The 23,960-nt window shown below is 45.7% G+C and overlaps 1 protein-coding gene across 1 annotated transcript; it reads left to right on the top strand.

Moving 5' to 3' along the window:
* The first annotated feature begins 679 nt into the window (after positions 1-679).
* On the top strand, positions 680-23,705 carry NPTX2 (neuronal pentraxin 2). Its single transcript, XM_001512170.4, has 5 exons — positions 680-1,316; positions 7,030-7,246; positions 13,897-14,141; positions 17,127-17,306; positions 22,076-23,705. Exons 1-5 carry the CDS (start codon positions 849-851, stop codon positions 22,301-22,303), a joined length of 1,338 nt encoding a protein of 445 aa, XP_001512220.1. The 5' UTR covers positions 680-848; the 3' UTR covers positions 22,304-23,705.
* Positions 23,706-23,960: the final 255 nt, after the last annotated feature.

Raw genomic sequence — 23,960 nt, 5'->3', positions numbered from 1 at the left:
CTCTGTGCAGAGCACTGTTCTAAGCGCTGGGGTAGACACGGGGTCATCAGGTTGTCCCACGTGGGGCTCACAGTCTTCATCCCCATTTTACAGATGAGGTCACTGAGGCACCGAGAAGTGAAGTGACTGGCCCACAGTCACACCGCTGACAAGTGGCAGAGCCGGGATTCGAACTCATGACCTCTGACTCCAAAGCCCGGGCTCTTTCCACTGAGCCACGCTGTTAAGCGCTGACTTTGCGCTAAGCTCTGTTCTAAGCGTTGCGGTGCTCCGATTGCCCCACATGGGGCTCCCAGCCTTCATCCCCACTTTCCAGATGAGGTCACTGAGACCCCGAGAAATGAAGTGACTTGCCCACGCAGTGTCAGCGGGAGGATTAGCACCCACGACCTCCGTATCCCCAGCCCGGACCCTCGACGGCCGGGAGAAGGGCGGGGTGGGAGGGGGGAGGAGGAGCCGCCGATGACGCGCGGCCCCGGCCCGGACCAATCGGCGCTGGCCGTTCCCAGCCGGGCCAATCGGCGCTCGCCGGGCTCCGTTCGGACCAATCGGCGGGCGCCGGACCCGGCGCCCCGCGCGCCTTCCCGCCGCTTTAAGAATGGGCGAGCGCGCGGCGGGAAGGGGAGTGGGGCGCGAGGCGGGGCGCGCGGCGGGGCGCGAGGCGGGGCGCGAGGCGGGGCGCGAGGCGGGGCGCGAGGCAGGGCGCGCGGCGGGGCGCGAGCCAGGACCGTGCACCGAGCACCGTGCACCGTGCACCGAGCACCGTGCAAGGAAAGGGTAGAGTCCAGCCCGGCTCGCCCTCCTCGGAGCCCCCGCATGCCCAGCCCCCCGGCCGCCGGGCAGGTGTGATGGGTCCCGGAGCCCTGCCGGCCCTGCTGGCCACCGGGCTGGTGCTGTCCGTCGCCTCCGGCGGCGGCGGGAGCCCGGGGCGTCCGGCGTCCGGCAGCCGCTTCGTGTGCACCTCGCTGCCCCCCGAGGCGGCCGGCTGCCCGCTGCCGCCCATGCCCATGCACGGGGCCGCCCCGACGCCCGAGGAGGAGCTGCGGGCCACCGTGCTGCAGCTGCGGGAGACCGTCCTGCAGCAGAAGGAGACCATCGGACAGCAGCGCCAGGCCATCGGAGAGCTGACCGGCAAGCTCGGACGCTGCGAGAGCCTGGCCGGCGGCGGCAAAGCCCACGGGCCCTGGAGGAAGGAGTTCGGCCCCGCCGGGCCCGGCAAGGACACCATGGGCGACCTGCCCCGGGACCCCGGACAGCTCATCGACCAGCTGGGCAGGACCATGCAGAGCCTCAAGGACCGGCTGGAGAGCCTCGAGGTGCCCCGACCCCCCCCCCCCCCCCCCCCCATCGACGGACGGGGGAGGGGGAGCCTCGGGGTCAGAAGGACCTGCCTTCCCCTAGCCAAAAGAAGCCTCAATCAGCAGCGGCATGGCCTTTCTTAAGCCCTTACTATGCGCGAAGCGCTGGGGGGGAGGGGGACACACCCAACGTGATCAGGTTGGCCCATCGGGGGCTCCCAGTCTTCATGCATCCGTTCTAATAATCATCATAATGTTGGTATTTGTTCCATTCTGCTATCTCTTAAGCGCTTACTCTGTGCAGAGCACTGTTCTAAGCGCTGGGGGAGATACAGGGTCATCAGGTTGGCCCATCGGGGGCTCCCAGTCTTCATCCGTTCTAATAATCATCATAATGTTGGTATTTGTTCCATTCTGCTATCTGTTAAGCGCTTACTCTGTGCAGAGCACTGTTCTAAGCGCTGGGGGAGATACAGGGTCATCAGGTTGGCCCATCGGGGGCTCCCAGTCTTCATCCATTCTAATAATCATCATAATGTTGGTATTTGTTCCATTCTGCTATCTGTTAAGCGCTTACTCTGTGCAGAGCACTGTTCTAAGCGCTGGGGGAGATACAGGGTCATCAGGTTGGCCCATCGGGGGCTCCCAGTCTTCATCCATTCTAATAATCATCATAATGTTGGTATTTGTTCCATTCTGCTATCTGTTAAGCGCTTACTCTGTGCAGAGCACTGTTCTAAGCGCTGGGAGAGATACAGGGTCATCAGGTTGGCCCATCGGGGGCTCCCAGTCTTCATCCATTCTAATAATCATCATAATGTTGGTATTTGTTCCATTCTGGTATCTGTTAAGCGCTTACTCTGTGCAGAGCACTGTTCTAAGCGCTGGGGGAGATACAGGGTCATCAGGTTGGCCCACGTGAGGCTCACAGTCTTCATCCCCGTTTTCCAGATCATCATGGCATTTCTTAAATGCTCACTAAGCGCCGAGGGGGGGACACAGACAAGGTGATCAGGTTGTTCCACCTGGGGCTCCCAGTCCTCATTCATCCATTCTGATAATAATGTTGGTATTTGTTAAGCGCTTACTATGTGCTGAGCACTGTTCCAAGCGCTGGGGTGGATATAGGGTGATCAGGTTGGCCCACGTGAGGCTCACAGTCTTCTTCCCCATTTTACGGACGAGGTCACTGAGGCACAGAGAAGTTAAGTGACTTGCTCAAAGTCACACAGGTGTCAGAGCCGGATTCGAACCCATGACCTCTGGCTCCCAAGCCCGGGCTCTTTCCACTTCCCCATATAATTACGGAATTTTTTAAGCGCTTACTAATTGCAGAGCACTGTGCTAAACGCTGGGGTGGATACAGGGTAATCAGATTGTCCCACGTGGGCCTCACATTTTTGAATCCCCATTTTTCCAGATGAGGTCTCTGAGGCCCAGAGAAGTGAAGGGACTTGACCAAGGTCACACACCAGACAAGCGGTAGGGTGGGTCAGTGGAAAGAATCCGGGCTTGGGAGTCAGAGGTCATGGGTTCGAATCCCTCTCTGCCACCTGTCAGCTGTGTGACTGTGGACAAGTCACTTCACTTCTCGGTGCCTCAGTTCCCTCATCTGTAAAGTGGGGATGAAGACTGTGAGTCCCCCGTGGGCCAACCTGAGGACCCCGTATCTCCCCCAGCGCTTAGAACAGTGCTCTGCACATAGTAAGCGCTTAAATACCAACATTATTATTATTACTCCAGCGCTTAGAACAGTGTTCTGCACATAGTAAGCGCTTAACAAATACCATTATTATTATTATTATTTATTGAGCGCTTACCCAAAACAGTCGTCCATTTAATAAATCACTACAGTACTCAATTTAAATCACTCTAAATTCAAGAAAAGTGACTCTGCAGTTAGTCCAGGTGCAGAGCACGGGACTGAGGGCTTGGAATGGACAATTCGGCATCCCCAATTGACAGATGGGGGCCCAGAGAAGTGAAGTGACTTACCCAAGGTCACCCAGCTGACAGGTGGGGGAGCCGGGATTTGAACCCACACCCTCCGACTCCCCAGCCCGGGCTCTTTCCGCGGAGCCAGGTGGTTTTTCTAAGCCGGCGGCCCGGGGGAAGTCCCTTCGCTTCTCTGGGCCTCAGTCATCTCATCCGGAAAATGGGGATGAAGGCCGGGGCCCCCACGTGGGACCCCCCTTTTATTCAATCGTACTTGTTGGAGCGCTTACTATGTGCAGAGCACTGGACTAAGCGCCTGGAGTGTGCAATTCGTCAACAGATAGAGACCACCCCTGCCCAATGACCCTGATTACCTACCCCAGCGCTTGGCGCATAGTAAGCGCTTCGCAAATACCAGCGTGGCTCAGTGGAAAGAGCCCGGGCTTTGGAGTCAGAGGTCATGGGTTCGAATCCCGGCTCGGCCACTTGTCCGCTGTGTGACTCTGGGCAAGTCACTTGACTTCTCGGTGCCTCAAGTTACCTCATCTGTAAAATGGGGATGAAGATGGTGAGCCCCAAGTGGGACAACCTGATTCCCCTGTGTCGACCCCAGCGCTTAGAACAGCGCTCGGCACAGAGTAAGCGCTTAACAAATACCGACGTTATTAAACACCATCGTCATTAGTATTATGAAGGTTGAGCTCTCGGGGCGCTGGCCCGGGTACTGAAACTGTGTGTAGGTGTGTGTGCCAGCGGCAGAACCAGAAAAAGTTCAATCGCATTTCTTGAGCTGGTACTGTGTGCAAAGCACTGCACTGAGCGCTTGGGAGAGTACGAGGTGTGTGTGTCCGAGTGAGAGAGAAAGAAAGTGCAATTGCATTTCTTGAGCTGGTAGTGTGTGCAAAGCACCGCACTGAGCGCTTGGGAGAGTACGAGGTGTGTGTGTCCGAGAGAGAGAGAAAGTTCAGTTGCATTTCTTGAGCTGGTAGTGTGTGCAAAGCACCGCACTGAGCGCTTGGGAGAGTACGGGGTGTGTGTGTGTCCGAGAGAGAAAGTTCAGTTGCATTTCTTGAGCTGGTAGTGTGTGCAAAGCACCGCACTGAGCGCTTGGGAGAGTACGGGGTGTGTGTGTCCGAGTGAGAAAGAAAGAGAGAAAGTTCAGTCGCATTTCTTGAGCTGGTAGTGTGTGCAAAGCACTGCACTGAGCGCTTGGGAGAGTACGGGGTGTGTGTGTCCGAGTGAGAGAGAAAGAGAGAAAGTTCAGTCGCATTTCTTGAGCTGGTAGTGTGTGCAAAGCACTGCACTAAGCGCTTGGGAGAGTACAGTGCGCGAGCGAGAAAGTTCAATCGCATTGATCGAGCTGTTGTTGTGTGCAAAGGACTGCACTGAGCGCTTGGGAGAGTACGGGGTGTGTGTGTGTCCGAGAGAGAAAGTTCAGTTGCATTTCTTGAGCTGGTAGTGTCTGCAAAGCACCGCACTGAGCGCTTGGGAGAGTACGGGGTGTGTGTGTGTCCGAGTGAGAGAGAAAGAGAGAAAGTTCAGTTTCATTTGCATTTCTTGAGCTGGTAGTGTGTGCAAAGCACTGCACTGAGCGCTTGGGAGAGTACGGTGCGCTAGCGAGAGAGAAAGTTCAATCGCCTTGATCGAGCTGTTGCTGTGTGCAAAGCACTGCACTGAGCGCTTGGGAGAGTACGGTGTGTGTGTGTGTGTCCGAGAGAGAACGAGAGAAAGTTCAATCGCATTTCTCGAGCTGGTACTGTGTGCAAAGCACTGCACTGAGCGCTTGGGAGAGTACGGTGTGGGTGCGTGAGCGAGAGAGAAAGTTCAATAGCATTGATCGAGCTGTTGCTGTGTGCAAAGCACTGCACTAAGCGCTTGGGAGAGTACAGTGTGTGTGTGTGTGTGTGTGTGTGTCCGAGTGAGAGAGAACGAGAGAGCGTTCAATCGCATTTATTGAGCTGGTACTGTGTGCAAAACACGGCACTAAGCGCTTGGGAGAGTACGATGTGTGTGTGAGAGAGTTCAATCGCATGTGAGCGCTTAGTGTGTGCAAAGCACTCTGCTAAGCGCTTGGGAGACTGTGAGCCCGTTGTTGGGCAGGGATTGTCTCTATCTGTTGCCGAATTGCACGTTCCAAGCGCTTAGTACAGTGCTCTGCACACAGTAAGCGCTCAATAAATAATATTGAATGAATCTGCACGTCACTCGCCCCAACTGCGGGCCCGGCCAGGCCGCACTTGCTTTCCTTTACTTGAAACGGCTACTGTAAAACGGCTCTGAGCCCGACCTCTTTTCTCCCCAGCTCCGTCCAACAGATATGCACGTGGGACCTCTTTAGACGCACAAATGTCCCGATCTAACGTTTTGTTCCCTTTAAGGGTTAAAGTTCCCAACGTGGCCCATTCTAGGGAAACTGAGTAAATCTCCATCCCCGTCCCACATCCACTGAAAGAGAGAGGAGAGAGAGAGAACACAACCGGTAAAAGGAGTGAGATTTGAGGATTCCCTCTCTCCTGCTTTTGTTTAAAGATATAAATGATATAGGCTAAACTCTCCAGTTGGCTAATCTGAAACCTACCCTCCATTTGAAAGTTGATGTCTCCCTATCAGATTACCTGCCATATAGTGTGCCCTTAACAGAACGAGTAGAGGGATGGACCAGAAAAAGAGCCCAAAGATGCTAATTTTTTTCCTATTAGGGTGGAAAAAAAGTATAGTTCGTTACATGAATTTTTTTAAAAAAATTGAATTAGAAAGTTTGGACACACAGTTTAGTGCGGTGCAAAATCTGGAGCAAATGTTTCCAAGGAAAGAAATGTTAAAATTAATTCCAAAGGAAAATCTAAGGGCTGAATTTTTGGACTTCAGAAAGGACACTGATGTATTTAGCAAGTTGTTTTTGCATGACATTTTCTGGGGAGGTGGTGGGAGCGGGAGGGGGTGGGGACGACCCACACCTATTAATCTGCCCTTCTTGTTGTCTGGGAATTAGGCCACCTTTTCAAGGGCAGTTCTCTCTCCCCTTTTTTTTTCTTTCCTCATTAACCTTGCATGAAAATCAGTTCTTGGTAGCTATTTAGTGGTAATTATTTGCAGTATCTCATGTAAATGAAACCAGAAGAAAAACGTTTCTGCTATTATTTCAGAATAAAAACTAAGGTTTTGGGGTTTTTTTAGAATACCTCTAATAATAAACATAAGATCTCAAATTTTGGCAGTCTTTATAATCATTCCCAGGGACTGCCCATACTATATAATACTAAAAAAAACCCCAGCTATTGAACAGATTCAATACCTATCATTGTTAAGAAATGCTTCAGTAAAGGTTAACATTTAGAATGATTTTAATGAAATTTCAAATATATTTTAAAAAAGAATTCTGGAACTAAAGGGTAAAAGGAAATATTGGAGAGATTTAAAGCATGTATTTCAAAAGCATCAGTGCCTTTGTAAGGGTTTAAAATAGTTAAACTCCATTTTCACAATACATTCGGAATTTGGGGAAATCACTGTCGGTTTTGTTATGTCGATTTTGAACGAAACTTGAAAATGTAAAAGTTAAATAATCTGGTTTGTGAATTTCAATCATAGTAGTAAAATACTCCTAGCCTGGAAAAGCCTTACCCTCTCAAAAGAGCCAATAAAATGGTTTCCTTCATGTTGTTGGCATAACTTAATTTCTCTGTTTTGGAAACGTCTCACTTTGTGCTGTGCTATTCGTTGAGAGCAGATTCACATTTCACGGGTTTCTGTTTGAACTAGCGTAAATACTTCTTCCTCCTTTTTTTTTTTATAGCACCAACTACGTGTCAATGTGTCATACTCAGTTCTGCCTAATGATTTTCGAGAGATGCTTCAGCGGAGACTTGGGGAGCTAGAGCGCCAGCTTTTAACTAAAGTGGCTGAACTTGAGGATGAGAAATCTTTGCTTCATAACGAGACCTCAGCTCATCGACAGAAGACAGAGACAGCACTAAATGCACTGCTGGAAAGGGTTTCTGAGTTAGAAAGAGGTAATATCTTTGCTTTGGGATGCTTCACTGACCATTGGTTCCTCCCAAATGGATACTTTGGCATGAATGATTGACTTGTTTCAGATAACTCTATGGGAAGGGAGTTAGCAAATGCACCAGAAGGAATCTTTTTACTTTCTTTGGGACACAGTTGGACAAATGAGTTGAAAATCCCATAGTTTATTAAGTAGGCAATGGTTTCTTTTGTGTCTGTTTGCTGTATCCTGTCTGTTTCCCTTTAAACAAAGTTCCAGGTTTTTCTTTTTTTAAACAAAGTAGTCACTGAGGATCACGGGGACGATTTAACTTCTGAGGTTCCAGTCCCGAACCAGGCCAGACATGCAAACGTGGTGGATGACTTATTCGGGTACTTTTGTTAGGGTTAATTTTATGAAATTATCCAAGCCCAGTAAGGGTAAAGCATAGCGTAAATTGTTAAAGAGCTACAGTCAGCCGTGGTTAGGTGGAGTAAAAGCGAAATGGAGATAATCCAGAAAAATGACTCTTAGGGATAGCAAAACCTTCATTTTACCTAATGGTGTCAACCTCCTCCCACAAAGAAGAATTGCTAGCCTGTAGTAAACAAATCCTTTACCCTCCTTGCCACTTCCCTGTAAAGGTGGTAATGAGCAATGAAATAACCGCAACTACTCATTAGAATGGAGAGGAAGGAGACTCAGATGAACATGACCTCTTTCCGGCCAGGAATATAAACCCAGCCCTGCCCCGTCCACACTTCACGTAAACCCCCGTCTTAGTCTCTCCCAGTTTCCTGAATCTTGACTTCCCCACCCACCCCCACACCCTGAATGGCTTCATAACTCCCCCATTCCCCTGCAAACCCCTCACTCTTCTATTCCTAGACCTTTCACCTTATTTTCTTTCTGCTGGGTTACATGGGGGACTTTGCAGCTACTTCTTCTGCTGCCCCCACTCTTTCTTGGGTTGGTAGTCTTTGCCTTCTGGGGCTGCAAGCTGCAGAAGGAGTGGGCAGGCAGGAGTGATGGGGATGGGGGGAGGGGAGGCCTGTCACCTCCCTGTCACCCTCACCCCATTCTTGCTCCCTTTCCACTGCAGCCGCCTACCCTCCCCAGTCCAGCCCTGGGCCCTGACTTTGCAGCCCTGGAAGGTGGGTAATGCAAGCCAATGAACGGAACTGGTAATGGTGGGGTGGCTGTAGCTACAGCAGCGAGGTCCCTGATGGAACCTGGCAATGTTAGAACTGTTAAAAACGATGATAAGAATAGAACTAGAATAGTGGGGGATCGAGAATACAGGGAGAAGATTTGGGAACATTGGGAGGAGGGCTGGGAAAGCCGTGCACCGGGAGCCAGAAGGAACTGGGCAAGGGAGGTGGGAACAGGGAATAGGCAGCATTATTTTATGGGTGAATCCACCTGTAAGTGGAAACTACAGCAGCAGTCACTTCAAGAGGAAGCGATTTCTTCCTAACATGGCACTTCACTAGAGACCCAAGAAAATCAATTTCCTGGATAATTGTCCCCAGAATAATTGGGAGATATTGAATCCTACCAAGTAAAAAAGATCAATTTCTGCATCTCTTGGGAATATTGTTACCCATTTTATTGACTAGTAAAATAATGTACAAAAATGATTTACAATAGCTATGCTTTATGACTTGATATGATTATTGTTTTAAATTCACCTAGAGTTTTTCTTCCTATGCGCTTAGAGTATTTCCAGTAAACTAGCTCATTTGTCCTCCACAGCAACCTTGATGGGTATATTAGTTGGGCAAGTAAGGGGTAGGTGGAATTGAGATGGAATCATTTCCACTTTGCAGGTAGGAACACTGATAAACTTAAAGCCACAGCTACTCTGTCTCAGCTAGGATTAGAATCCTGGTCTGCTAATTTCCCAACTGATTCTCTTTTTCACCCCCCTCTAGAATGCAAGCTCATTGTGGGTAGGGAACGTGTCAGTTTATAGTGTAGTCTCCCAAACCCTTAGTACAGTGCTCTGTGCACAGTAAGTGCTTAATAAATACGATTGATTGGCTGATGACATTGAATGGGAGAGAGATATATCCTATTTCAAAGAGGTTTGGGCTCCGGAGTTGTGCAGCTAATTCCCGCCTCTGTCATTTCCTTGCTGGATAACCTTGAGTAAGTCCCTTAGGCTAGCCAAATATAGCACTAGACTTGTGAAGCTAGTGCAAAGTTTTGGTACCATTTATATTTTTCTGGCACACGATTCATGCTTAGGCTTCATATTTAGCCTCCACCACCACTTAAAATAAAAATGAGATGGGACAGTGGTTTTATTAAAGAAAAAAATAATTTGTGCTATTGAAAGAACAGCGCAGGCATAGACTTAGCCTCTGTGCTGGAATGAAAGGAGACTTAGATAAAATGACTTGATTTCCTTAAGTCCAAAGTGGGACAAGGGAAGGACAGGTAGGGCAGGGCCCGTGCCAACCCGCCAACGTGTTTGACGGTGGGGGGGGAGGTGGAGGAGAGGAGGGAGAGAAGAGGAGGACTAGCAGTGAGAAGAGGAGCAGAGGAGAAGGAAGAGAGATGGAGACGGCTAGGGAAATGAGAGATTAAATCAACAGTCCAGGCCACTGCCTCTCCCCAGATCCTACTAGGAACCAACCCCAGCAGGAAGACTCCTTGATCTCCTCTCCCAGCTATCTCAGAACCTGGACCCCCATGGAGGCTAAAGATGAACAGTGAGTGGGCCAATGATCAGGCCCCAGTGCATATCAGTTTCAGGTGGATGGGCAGGTTTGTGGGTGGGAAAGCAACCTCTGAGTTTCTCCTGTGCCTCAGCCCTTCTTCAATTAGTATTACTTGAGGAAGCAGCAGAAGCACTTTGGAGGTGGTGGTGACGGTGGAGGGGAATAGAGCATAGTAGCTGAAACTCTGGCCTTAAGGCAGCGAGGGTGAAAGGCCTTTTCCACCCGCAGAGCCGCACTGCCTTCTGGCTCTGTGCCGCCATGGCTCTGCATGCAGTCTGCTCTACACTGGGCCAGAACTTCCACCCTTCCAGCCCCAGGGTAGCCCAGCCTGTAGTGGGAATCCTACACCTGGGCTGGTGTGGTCCCTAGGGAAGCGGCAGTGGTGTGGAGATGGAGGCAGGGATGCTGATGGGCTCAACAAGTGAGGTTTCTCTGAGTGTTCAGCTGCACCAACTCCATAATTCCCGGGGAAACTTTTCTGTGGCTTTGTGCTCTGGGACTTAGGGCTGGGAGAGACAGATGGCAGTTGCTGAAAGTCCTCCTCATGCCGTCCAAGACCAGGCTCTTCACCTTTCCTGGTCTTCATAAGCCTTTGCCAGGCCCTCCAGGCTGAATGCAGGATCATCCCTCCTATTTTGATGTGGATGGTCACCAGACACTTAGCGACGGAAGATTTTGGAATGGAGATGTTGAGCTCATTGAAAACCAAGCAGTAAAGCAGCATAATGGATTGAATGCCTTGTATGAGCAGAGTCCTGCAGTAGGTGTTGTGGGGAATTACAGAGGAAGAGTAATCAATCAGTCAATCAGTGGTATTTACTGAGCATTTACTGTGTGCCTGACCTCAGAGTTTATAATTTAATCGGGGGAGACATGGTGGGCTCCATTCTCAAATGTAAACCATGTGAAATAAAAGTGATAGAAGATTCAAAAGAGACTTACAAATGCATGATTTACACAGGCATTTGTAAGCACTTCGAAAAGGACCAAGGAAAATGAGATGTAGTTCTTAGAAGAATTACTACAAACTCAACCATTGTGAGATGGCAATTTATGGAAGTGTCTAGGTCGGCTTACTAATAAAGCAGAAATTCCCTGGTCCATTCAGTGGACTGAAAATGTTCAATTTAAAACTAGGAAAGGGAAATGAGCTAGAAGTGATACAAGGAAGCGGCATTCAACTGTGTGCAGAAATGTCTTCTAGCTCTTTTCAGGAAGTTGAGACATTCCCTCATCTCTTTTAGCCTGAATCCCCCAGATAATCTAGGGTTGAGGGGTTTGCCTGTATCTGGGGATATGTATGAGGGATCAGTGGCTGCAAATTCTCTTTGAGCCCTAAAACAACTGAACTCCCAGAAATTTCTAATAAATCAGATTTCTTTTCATTAAAAATCCTCCTCTGTGACCATGTACAGGGCAATTGGTTCAGGATCCATTACTAAAAGAGCCTGAAGCACAAACAAAGGGACAACAAACCCTTTCCTCTTTTTGCATTCCTCCTGAGTGCCTACCTCAACTTCTCATTTGTCTTGCCAGTTTTCATCTGTTTATTGGCCTTACTATAACAGAAGTTTCCCTGCCCACAATAAGCTTACAGCCCTGCTTTGTCAACGGGGCTGTAGAGAAGCAGCGTGGCTCAGTGGAAAAAGCCCGGGCTTGGGAGCCAGAGGTCATGGGTTCGAATCCTGGCTCTGCCACTTGTCAGCTGTGTGACTGTGGGCAAGTCACAACTTCTCTGTGCCTCAGTTCCTTCATTTGTAAAATGGGGATTAACTGCAAGCCTCACGTGGGACAACCTGATTACCCTGTATCTCCCCCAGCACTTAGAACAGTGCTCTGCACATAGTAAGCGCTTAACAAATATCAACATTATTATTATTATTATTATTAATAACAGCCCTATAGCTCAGGGCTGTGGGTTATCTCCCTCATAAGTTTCCCAGTAGAAACCCTGTTGGGAAGCAAGAGCACCAGTTGCTGCAACAATCAGTGGCATTTATTAAGCACTGACTGTAAGGTGCTTGGAAAGTACGACACAGTTAGTAGACGTGATCCTTGCCCTCAAGGAACTTACCGCCTAGTGGACAGAGACACCACCATGGTGTCACTGTCTGCATCATGAGATCTTGATTTGTGTCAGTCCTGCCTTGTGTATAACCTGGAGTTATTCTCCCTCACCACAAGCCTCCAATCTTATTAATGATACTTGTTAAACACTCACTATGTGCCAAGCACTGTACTAAGTTCTGGGGTGGATAGTAAGGTAGTTGGGTTGGGTACAGTCCCTGTTCCACACGGGGCTCACAGCCTTAATCCTATTTTACAGATGTGGTGACTGAGGCCCAGAGAAGTTGAGTGACTTGCCCAAGGTCACACAGCAGACAAATAGTGGAGCTGGGATTAGAACCCAGGTCGTCTGACCCCCAGGCCTTTGCTCTATCCACTAAACTATGCTGCTTCTCTGTTCCCTCTGAGTCCCTTCCTCCAGTCCTATTACCACCCGGAAGGTCTCATCTCTATTTAAGCCCACCTTATTACTTATTTTCAGATATTTGAGAGAGAGAATGTTATTAAATCAGTGAGCCCATCCACCTGCTAGGCAGAAGAAACAATTTCTTTTTATTAGATTACTCTTCCTTCATTAAGGGCATGGTCATTAAACATGCCGGGAAAACAATCTAGTGGCAACAGCCTCCGAAACAGGGGTCCTGGTAAATCTCCCCAGCCTTGGCCTGAAAAACAAGTTATTTCAATACTTCACTTGGTTTGTAAAGTGGCCAGTATCCCTTCCCCAGTTACTGTACTCGCTGTCGGCTTTCTTCTTTTCCTCTGAACTATTATTTCATTAAGGGCCAGATTCAACTTCTTGATGTTGGTTCTTTGAGATGTGCTTTAACTCTTTCAGTCCACTAGGATCTGTTTTTTTTAGTCCAATATTATTGTGTAAATAAAGATACTCCAGTGGTCAGAGAGTATTCAACTTGCACCCAGAATAAAATGATTAATTGATTTACCTGCTGTAACATTTTTATTTATGTGGGTTCCCCTCCAAAGATTTGATGATTAAAACCCAGAGAGGCTGAGAACTGAGATGAGGATGATGTGCTGACTCCAGCCTCTCCCTTCTCCAATCGATACTGCATGGATCATGGATCATCTTCTTGAAGCGTTACTCATCTCACATCTCCCTCTCCTCAAAACCCACCGGTCCCTTCCATTTCCTGCCACATCATGCAAAAACTACTCACCACTGGCTTCAAGTCTCCCCACCAACTCTCCCCATTTTGCCTGTAAGCCTGTCAAAGGACAGGGACTGTCTCTATCTGTTACCGATTTGTACATTCCAAGTGCTAGTTACAGTGCTCTGCACATAGTAAGCGCTCAATAAATACTATTGAATGAATGAATGACTATATCAGCCCTGTTCACCTGTTACTCTTCAGACTGCTCTCTTGGTGCCTCCCAAGCTGTTCTACCAGCTGTAAACTCACCGTCAACCTCTCCCGCCTCCATTCCTTCACTCATGCTTTTTCACCAGCCTGGAATTCCCTCCTCACTGTAATCTGCCAAAATCACAGCTCTCAGTACCTTCAGAGCTGTCCCACCTCCTCCAACAAGCCTTTCCTGATGAACTGTCAACATCCCAAGGCACACCCACCCATCAGCCACCTGTAACACTTACCTATTTGGTTGTGCTCTTGCAGGAGTTAGGTTTATATGTATAATCAACTGTAAATTTAATGTATTTATTTCCATTACCTTATTTGTAAATATTTTCACATCTATCCCCTCTTCCCCCACATAGAGTGTAAGCTCTTTGGGGAGGGATTATATCTCATATTTCTGTTGTTGTTTTTCAAGCACTTAGTACAGCACATCAAAATCAAGTGGACGTGCTCCATCAATGCCTTTTACTCCTAAAGATGTGTTCTTTTCCCTGCCACTCTAGGTAACAGTGCATTTAAGTCACCTGATGAATTCAAAGTATCCCTTCCTCTCCGAACAAATTATTTATATGGGAAGATCAAGAAGACTCTCCCCGAGCTCTATGCCTTCACGGTGTGCTTGTGGCTGAAGTCTAGTGCCTCTCCTGGCATCGGAACACCTTTCTCCTATGCTGTTCCTGGACAGGCCAATGAGATTGTGCTAATCGAATGGGGAAACAATCCAATAGAATTACTCATTAATGATAAGGTAAGTATGTTAACTTGTGCTAATCGAATGGGGAAACAATCCAATAGAATTACTCATTAATGATAAGGTAAGTATGTTAACTTGGGTTTATAGGGCATTGTAGAAGCATAAGCATGGAAATGTGCTTAAAGAGGAAAATTCAGAGGACACCTGTAAATAGCCCTACATTTTCACAAAGGAAACCCTCCCTGGCAGTCAGCTCTGGGAGTGCATTTTCCATTAGTGCAGCAGATGAAATTCAGAAGATGGAAGCACCTCTCACAATTTTCTGTACCAGTCCACTCACCCTCCTAGAAATGCAACGGCAAGAAGAATAAATGAAATTGGTGTTATTTGCTTTTCCCCTAGAATAAATTGCAAGTCCTTAATACATTGTTCTGCACCCCATAAGTGCTCAGTGAATACCCTTGATTGATTCGACTGAGGTCTCGATAGGCTTTGCCCCCCAAATTCTTTCATTTTTTTTAATTTCAGGGTTGATTTCTTATCAGAATGGGTGTCTTGTAAGGTGACTCCTTAGGGGACAAGGAAAGATAACGGCTGTCTACCTCAAATTTCCCTGAGTTCCTTTGACCTGGGATCCATTTAAAGACTAAAAGGATAGTCAAAGACTAGAAAAGTAAATCATTGCTTCCTTTCAAGAACTGAAGTGTTAGGTCAATCATTTTTAGTGAGCACTTAGTGTGTGCAGGGCATTGTACTAAGCGTTTGGGAGAGTACAACGTAACAATTGGTAGATGCATACCCTGCCCACAGCAAGTGTACAATCTAGAGGAAGTGTTAGCCTTTGATTTTATCTGATCAGATATATTCTCCCCTTTTGGTTTGGAAATGGTAGCATTTCTCCCTGTTGCATTCACTCTTTTGTAGGATACTGACCTGAATGTTAAAAAAAAAAAGAAAAAAGCACAGAACCTATGTATATGCAAATTCACAGTAAGTCCCAGGACTTGTTTTTCTTGTCCTCTTGAAAACAATTAATTCTCCGGAGAGTATCTACAGTGTTGCTAAGAAGCATGCTGTAGCATTCAGGTGGCTCCCCAATTGTATAGCTTGTTAAGATCTCTTACAAAGATTCCCTTGCTAATGTGTTTTAAGGCTTGAATTTTCTTCCTTTTTTTACTTATAGAGGATCAAATTGCTCCCCCCTGGTGTTTGAAGACCTGTTAATCCATTATACTAATTGCCTGCACAAGAAGAAGGGCTTTTGCTATTCATCCTCTGCCCCTTCCCTAGGCTGAATTATTGTTTTGAAGCATAAAAGAACCGAGGTTTGCCTAAACATTCCAGGCAGGCTGGCAATTCAAGCCATTGAGTAGAATATAAAAAGCAGTTTCAAAAGTTTAGGGCTGTGCATTAAGAGGATTTTTAAAAGAAAACCTCCGGAACCTCTCTAAATGATTTTCCTGTAAAAGACTTTCTAACCACAGTGGGCTCCTCTGGGGTCAGTTCCTGCCCAGGGAAATGGTTCTGCAGGGCTACAGAGGTGTCGATGTGTTTCCTATTGGAGTATACCTTCCTCTTTCCTCTGAAAGATGTTTCCTTCCTTTTACTTGTCTGCAATGTTTCTCTGTATCCCCGATGAAAGAGAAAAGTGATCTGGGTCTAGTTTTTAGCTAAAAATCAATAACTGGATCTGTGTCAAACAGCTTATGAAGAAAAATTACATCCATGATTAAGCTCTTCCCTTTATTTTCTCTTCACTTTCTTTCCTCCTGAACAAGTTATAGTCTGGAGACCTAAGAGATAGACGCTGGTTGTCTGTTCAAGAAGAAACCAAAGTTCATTTGGTTTCATCTTGAGCTAGTGAATTTTTTTTTACCCCATAATTCACATGGAATAGTAGTAATTGTGTTGTTAAATGCTTACTATGTACCAAGCCTTGTACTATGCGCTGGAGGAGATACAAGGCACAGTCCCTGTCCCACAAGGGGCTCAACAGTCTAAGGTGGAAAGAGAACAGGTATTAGATCCCCATTTTACAGATGGGAAAGCTGAGGCACAGAAAAGTTAAATAATTTTCCCAAGGTCACCCAGCAGGCAAGTGGCAGAGCTGGAATTTTAACCCAGGTCTCCTGCCTCCTAGGACCCTGCTCATTCCAGTAGGTCATGCTCCTTCTTAACTAATAAAGTAATGAAAAGCTTAAGATTGAGTTAGTCCTAATTACCCACACCTTAAGTGGCCCAGAGCCTGCCTGGTTGACAGCTGGTGTACAGGAATGCAGAATCTTATCTACTCTTTCCAACTCTTTCTGCTACAGTCTATATTTGTTCTTCAGTTGATCATTCATGGATGGTATTTGCACCTGACCTGAATATTAGGTGCTTGGATACTACCACCCCCCCACAAAAATCTTGTTCTCTACCTCTTTCTTGGGGTTAGTCATCCCTTGCTAAATTAGTCAAGGGTAGGCAGTTACCGTATATAACAAGGTTGTAATAAAACATCTCTGTAACCTGGTTTTCCTTCTTCATGGAGCATTTTTCCTAAGTAGCATTTGATAGGGCTTTTTTCTTTTTTTTTCCTCAGAGCATCTGAGGAGACAGTGGGTACAGGGTTAAATACAAATGGAAAATCCAGAAATGCCTTTGGTTGAGCAGGTTGGGGTACAAATGTCAGGATTCTCCAGGGTGAGATTGGAGAAAAGACTGGTGATATTTATCAGTAAAAGTCTTAATCCTGTCTGTATGATCATCCTATCTGGATGATCCTTGCTCATCTTTGGTGTCCAACCCAATTTGCTCATATCCACCCCAATGCTTAATACAGTGCCTGGCACTCAGTAAGCACTTAACAAATACCATAATCATTATTAATAGAGGTTAGGGTTATGCAGATTTGAGTTAAAAAAAAATTTGTCTCCCCTGGAAAAATCCTTGCAAAAAATAAATTTTCCCTTTGCAGAATCTACCGGTGGTATTTTTAAGGCTCTGTCACTGATTCTTTAGCTCTCTTTTAAAACCGATATTTTTTTCCAAATGCAGGTCGCCCAGCTCCCTCTGTTTGTTAGTGATGGGAAGTGGCATCATATCTGCATCACCTGGACAACTAGGGATGGCATGTGGGAGGCTTTTCAGGATGGCGAGAAACTGGGCACTGGGGAAAACCTTGCTCCTTGGCACCCAATCAAACCAGGTGGCATTTTAATTCTTGGTCAGGAACAGGTAAGTGAGGCCTGGAACACTGATTTCTTCAGGGATGGGGGATCAGAAGCCAATTTAAATTATTAGATAAAAAGCATTTATTTCATGATGAAACAGTTGTCCAGTAATATTTCAGGGATTATTATGGTAGGCCATTATTTACTCTGTGTTAATCTTTGAGGAACAAGGCTCAAGGGTGATCTAACATGAAATAAGAATCTCATTAAATGTGCTGTATTCTAGAGGACACAGGTTAGGTAGATAGTGTAATGAGAAAATCCACTCATGAGAGGAATGAAATTTCCAATTAAGTTCCAGCTGATGCCAGATAGGTAGATTAGTGGCATTTTTGTTGTTGTTGTTGTTGTTGGCATTTCTACCAGTGGGACCTGGCTCCTGTTAGTTTTTCAAGTTATTCCAGATCTGTGGCCATCTGTAGAAACTAGTCTTCTGACCCCAGGGTTGAGGGGTGCCTGATAGAGGGATTTTTGTTCGAGTTTGGTTGTCAACTAGACTCTAGGCAGGGGAGGGAGGAAGAATGTAAAACCTTGAGAAATCACTAACATTAGCCATTTTAAGGGGAAAAGCTACCTGAAGGGATGGTACTTAGCAGCTTCCACTGCTCTTTCATAAATGATGTTGCTGTGTCACTGAGTGACTCTAGCTGCAAGACTTATACCTTTTAATTCAAAAGATGTGAATAAGTGGGCCTTGAATTTTGCTGTTATTGTTGCTGAATAATTAAAAACTTTGCATGGGTCCAAAGCTCTTTCTGCATGATGTAATGAAAGCCATTAATTAAAAGCTCTGTCACAGAGGAGGGCTTTGACTATGCCTTGACACTTTAAAGCCTGGGGATATATAATATACTGTGCCCCCTCGAATCACCACAAATCCTGGAGTCTAGAGAATTTAGTAAGCTGCAGCACCTGCGTGTATGCAGAGATGCCAACTTTTCTTTTTTTGTGCAGGGGTAAACTTGCGTGGGAGCTTCACTCCAAATGGTGATATCAATATAGGAACATTTGCGTACTAAATAATGGGTTTTAAGATTTAACAGAACATGAAGTATAATTATAGCTCTTGTTCTTAAGTATCTTTTAGATTCCAACAGCTCAGGCCAAACAAATCTCACAAACAGCATAAAGAAGTTGGCACCTGACAAAACATACATTAATGCAGAATGTAGAAAGCATATCTGTTTAAATCACTCATGCAGGAGTATTCATTGAGCACTTACTGGTTGCAGAGTACTGTACTAAATGCTTGGGAAAGTACAATTCAAGAGTTGGTAGAACTAATTCATACTCTCAAGAACCTTACAATCGAATCCCAAGGATCGAAAGTACCTGAAGGACCTAGAGAATCTAAATGGTTACTCTAACCCCCCTAAAGTTTGGCTTTGCCTTATTTGTAAAGAAGAAGGTATCTAAACCTTGGTGGTCTCCCAATTTCCTGGGGCCCCTGGATGAATTTGTCCCATTATTGCTCCTTCTCCACCACCTCAAAGACCACCACTCTTTCTCTGAACATCTCCCTTTCTCTCTGTCTCCTCCATCATTCTGCTTAGCTCCCGTGTCACTGAATTTATCTTTCTCGGTTTCTTGCTCATCACCTCTCTCTGCCTCTCCCACAAGACATCTCTACCTTGGCCTGTGAAGTCACTCTACCTGTTGCCCTGACTCCCTGGCCCATTCATTAAATGCCATCTCACCTTCACTCCTGGCCTGGAGACTTCTCCGATCAGGGTCCAGCCTGACCTAATCCACTATGTAGTGGATGCTTCTTTTCATCACAGCTACTTCTCTTTGAGAATGGGTTCCACATTGCCCTCTTCTCCCTTGCTATGCCCCTAAAGCTCCTGCTGCCCTAGTCCTCCTTTTCTTCCTCTCCCTCCTCCTTGATCACTATTGTTGCTGTCATGGCTGTTCTGTTGCTGGCACCAATGCTTTAGGAAGCAGCATGGTGTGGTGGATAGAGCATGGGCCTGGAGTCGGAAGGTCACGGGTTTTATTCCCAGCTCCAGCATGTGTCTGCTGTGTGACCTTGGGCAAGTCACTTCAATTCTCCGTGCCTCAGTTACCTCATCTGTAAAATGGGGATTGAGACTGCAAGCCCCACATGGGACAGGGACCGGGTTCAACTCGATTTGCTTGTATCCACCTTAGTCAAGTGCCTGGCACAGAGTAAGCACTTAACAAATCATTATGTGGCCACAGTGAAAATCACCTCTACGGGAAACACACCTTTGTTGTACAAAGTGTTCAGAAAAGGGGAGCAGCCATAGTCCTGGGGTGGCAGAGCAGTACCAGCAGCGCTGACAATGGCAGAAGAGGCTCCAGTTTTTCTGCTGGCCCTGGAGTTCCCCCAGTTTCGGCCCCACTCTGGCCCTCCCGACACCAGCCAGACTAGACAGGTCCATCCCTTCTACTGGGCTAGGGACAGGACTGGGAGCCAGATGATGCTGGAAAGAGTTGAAAGTTGCCAAGAGAATTGATAAATCCAAATTTCAAAGTCCTTCTGGCCTCTATTTGGTGTGTATCACTCCATAAACCCCTTAGCAGTTACTTCACTAGGGTCCACACATATTTTTCTTATGCGAGGTTGGCTGCAATTTGGGGTGAGAGCATATATCATGTAGGTCTGATAGCTCCAATCCAGGTTCAGCAGGGCACTTTTCCATTTTGCGAATCAACCTGCAACCTGTCTTACTTCACATGTAAATCAGTCTCTGTAATACTGGTGCAATAACCCACGTCGTTCCAACCACTCCTTTCTCTCCCCCAGTACCCAGATTTTGCCTCAATTATTCAGATAAGTGAAGGAAAAGTGGCTTCTTTGGCCAGAGTCTGAGTTGATCTTCACACTGTCCAAATTCTCTGGAGAATTGCCCATTTTTCTACGTCCCCTTGCTGGGTTGACCTGGACTTGGAGAGGAGCCCCTACTGAGTGGGAATTTTGATAAGTAATGAAGAGACAATGCACGTATGTGTGAGTCATCATCATCAGTGGTATTTATTGAGCACTGTGTGCAGAGCACTGTATTAAGCACTTGGGAGAGTATAATACAAGAGTTAGCAGACACGCTCCCCACCCAAAATGAGGAGGGAACAGACCAGAGGGGGACACAGACATCAATATAAATAAATAATTTATAATATGTAAACATTAGGATATCTCTGTGAACTTGGAGACTTTTTCATAGCCATTAGCACTTACATCAGATGCCTTGTGTGTTTGTCTTTTTGGTTTATGGCTATTTAGAATGAGAAGAGCTAGATGATCTTTCAGGGCAGTAGTAAAAGCTTCCTCAGAAGTAGTTTTCCACTCATGCATTTTATATTTCACCATTAAAATATTTAGATAACATCCATCTTCTACCATAGGGCCAATTTAATGGCATTTTCTTGTTTCATCGTTACGATCACATCTGCTCCTTTGGGTTTGATCTTTTACATCACCCCAAATAATAGCATTCTTCCTCCAGACTTTCTTTCTTTTTTTTTTAAAGATTTGGAATTTTAGTCCATTGTGTAAAATGTAAACAAAATACAGTCGCCTGATGCTCTTGGTTTAGAGACTTAAAACAAACTCTGTTGATCCAGAATCTCCCTTAGGGTGTCTGGACAGTCCAATTTTCATCCAGTTAGCACCCTGCCGGTACAGATACAGGACCGTGGAATCTCTGTGATTGGAATTTTTATTTTAAGTGCCCAGCCTCCTTCCGCCTCAGCTCCTGTCACCGAGTTCTGTGGGTTGGAATTGGCACCTGTGATCTCAGGGACCTGGAGGGCAACGTGATGTCTCTGAAGTAATGGGAGGGCCAGGAGTACCTTTGCTCTCCATCCCAGGAACACGATCAAAGTTCTAAGGATTTCCCCAAAATGTTCCATATGACATCATTACATTACACTACAAACCTGCATACACCCATAGAATCACACATGGCTATTCCACCATTGCTGGGTGTAAGTTCCTTCCAGAATAAGTTCCAGTGGCCTAATGCAGAAATTTAACCAAATGCCACCTAATGGTCTGGAAGAATTAATGCAATTTTGGACAGGAGATGTAACATTAATAATAATAATAATTAACAATAATGATAATATTTCTTAAGCTCTTACTAAATGCCAAGCACTGTACTAATCACTGGGGTAGATACAAGATAATCAGTTGCCACATGGGACTCAGTCTAAGTAGGAGGGAGAACAGATATTGAATTTCCATTTTGCAGATGAGGAAACTGAGGTCCAGAGAAGTTAAGTGACTTGCTCAAGGTCATACAGCAGGTAAGTGGCAGAACTGGATTTAGAACCCAGGTCCTCTGACTCTGAGGCCAGGGCTCTTTCCATTAGGCTATGCTGTTTCCCACTCAGTTTTGAAGTAACGCATGTTACCACAAAACATTTGGCCTAGAATGTTGCTAGGGAGTTAGGGAAAGTTGGTCTGGCAGTGTGAGCCTGTTTGGATACGGTGCCGAGGTGGCGGAAGAAATGACTTGTGCTCCCGCATGCACTCAAAGGCAGGGACCATGTCTACCAACTCTTACTGTCTTCTCCCAAGCATTTAGTGCAGTGCACAGAGTAAGCATTCACTAAATACTACTTACTGACTGATAGGTTACAACATATATTTTCCTTAGCACAGGATTTTGTAAGTACATGCAAACCCCACTTAGTAGAACTGGGTACAGTTACATCCTGGAAAATTTTGACCCATAAAATGTTTACTAACTGAGTATATCTTCGATCATAATTTTGTTTTTCTTTTTTTTTTTTACCTCCCCCAAGGATACGGTGGGTGGAAGATTTGATGCTACTCAAGCTTTTGTTGGGGAGTTGAGCCAATTCAATATATGGGACAGGGTATTGAGAGCTGAAGAGATCATGAATATTGCTAATTGTTCCACCAACATGGCTGGCAACATCATCCCCTGGGTGGATAACAACGTGGACGTGTTTGGAGGCGCGACCAAATGGCCGGTGGAGACTTGTGAAGAGCGTCTGCTTGATCTATAGCTATGGTTCCCCTCCATCTAAATGTTCAGGTTGATCAAGACAATCTCTCTAGAGCATGGATGGGATTTGTTTCCCCAGAGGAATTTATAGTTAACTGCACAAAATGTGTTGAGTGTAAATCAAGTTCATAGTCATTGGCATGGATGGTGAAGGTAAAAGAAATACCTCTAAGGCCATAGTAGAAACTTTTTCATCTGCTTTACTGGATTCATCCAAAAAACAAGCACTTCTTGGTACTGTAGTTCTTCTGGGGAAAAATGTCTTGTGCAAACATTTTGGCCACGAGTGGCAAGATGACCCATTTCCTGGTAGTGTGCAGAGCAAACAGTTATTAAGCACATCAGAGGTTTTTAAGACCAAATGTAAATGCTAGTAAAGCTATTTTTTTCTGACTCCTTCATGTGGTGTGTGCAATACTTTTATATCCCTTTTAAAACAAATATTGAATCACTCTGCTGTAGTGACTATATTTTAATGTCTGTGTGAATCTGTGGTATCTCCCAGTCTTTGCCATGAAAGACCTTTAATCAGCATCAAGAGTGCTACTTATCATTTATATTTGTTAGTTGGCGCTGCCCTGATAACCTAATGAAGGCAATCAGAATCTGACCTGTTCTGTTTTATTCAGAGATTATGGGGAGTCTGGATTTAGCGGGGGCTTTCAGCTCCTTGAGGGCAGGGAATGTTTTTACCAACTCTGTAACACTGTACTCTCCGAAGCACTTAGTTCAGCGCCCTGCACACAGTAAGCGCTCAGTAAGTACCACACTGATCAGCAGTGTTGGGAACAATAACCTAAGATTCCCTGCAAATAAAGATGTGTAGTTCTCAGGCTTTCCCTGCTTTCCAATCCCTCCTGACACTGTGGTCTGTTATCCCTACAAAATCTTTCCAAGTGAACCATCATCTTGTTTTGTTTCAAAAGGCCTTTCTTGAGCAAGTGCCAAAGTTCAGTTTCAGCTTACAACAAATGGATACTTTTTTTTCAACTGAAAACATGAATCCATCCAAAAAAAAACCACACCAAAAAAACCTCTTGGGTTATGAGAGTTCCCTAACTCTGAGAGGTGAACTGGTTTTAAATTCCTGTTGATTTGTGAAAGCATCCGACAATAAAATATTTTGTTTTCTCCGGGACTTTTTCAGAGTCAGTTGTCATTTGGTTACTATTTGGTTCGTGATCGCAGACTACCAGAGTTTATGCTTTATTAAAAAAAATAATGAAACAAATTTATAAAGCTAAATATTATATATTTTATTTTTCATAAATGTTTGAAGTGTAAATCTCCTAACTGTGAAAACTCCATTTGTAGGATAAAGTTAACATATTTCCATCAAAATATGGTATGTTATGAGTACTCTTCTTACAACAAATTTTAATTAAAAATGCACTGGAAAATGGCTTTTCTGTTTATTTTCTTCTGCAAAGTGTTAGTTACGTCAGTGACTAGTGGTGTGTCACTGTGATATTGTACTCTGTTGTGGAATTACATAAGCTTTCCTGTGGAATAAGGTGGCCCATTTCAAATTATGCATGGCCATTTGTTACAACATGATGCTGTTGGAATGATCTTCTGCTGGTTATGTTTTGTGGTTCTTTTGCCTGACCTAAGAGGGGCCACTGATATTTACAGCTGAACGGTGTAGTTCATTTTTC

Source organism: Ornithorhynchus anatinus, chromosome 2, assembly GCF_004115215.2.
Source record: "Ornithorhynchus anatinus isolate Pmale09 chromosome 2, mOrnAna1.pri.v4, whole genome shotgun sequence".
Classification (NCBI taxonomy): domain Eukaryota; kingdom Metazoa; phylum Chordata; class Mammalia; order Monotremata; family Ornithorhynchidae; genus Ornithorhynchus; species Ornithorhynchus anatinus.
This window is presented reverse-complemented; position numbering and strand designations above follow the sequence as displayed.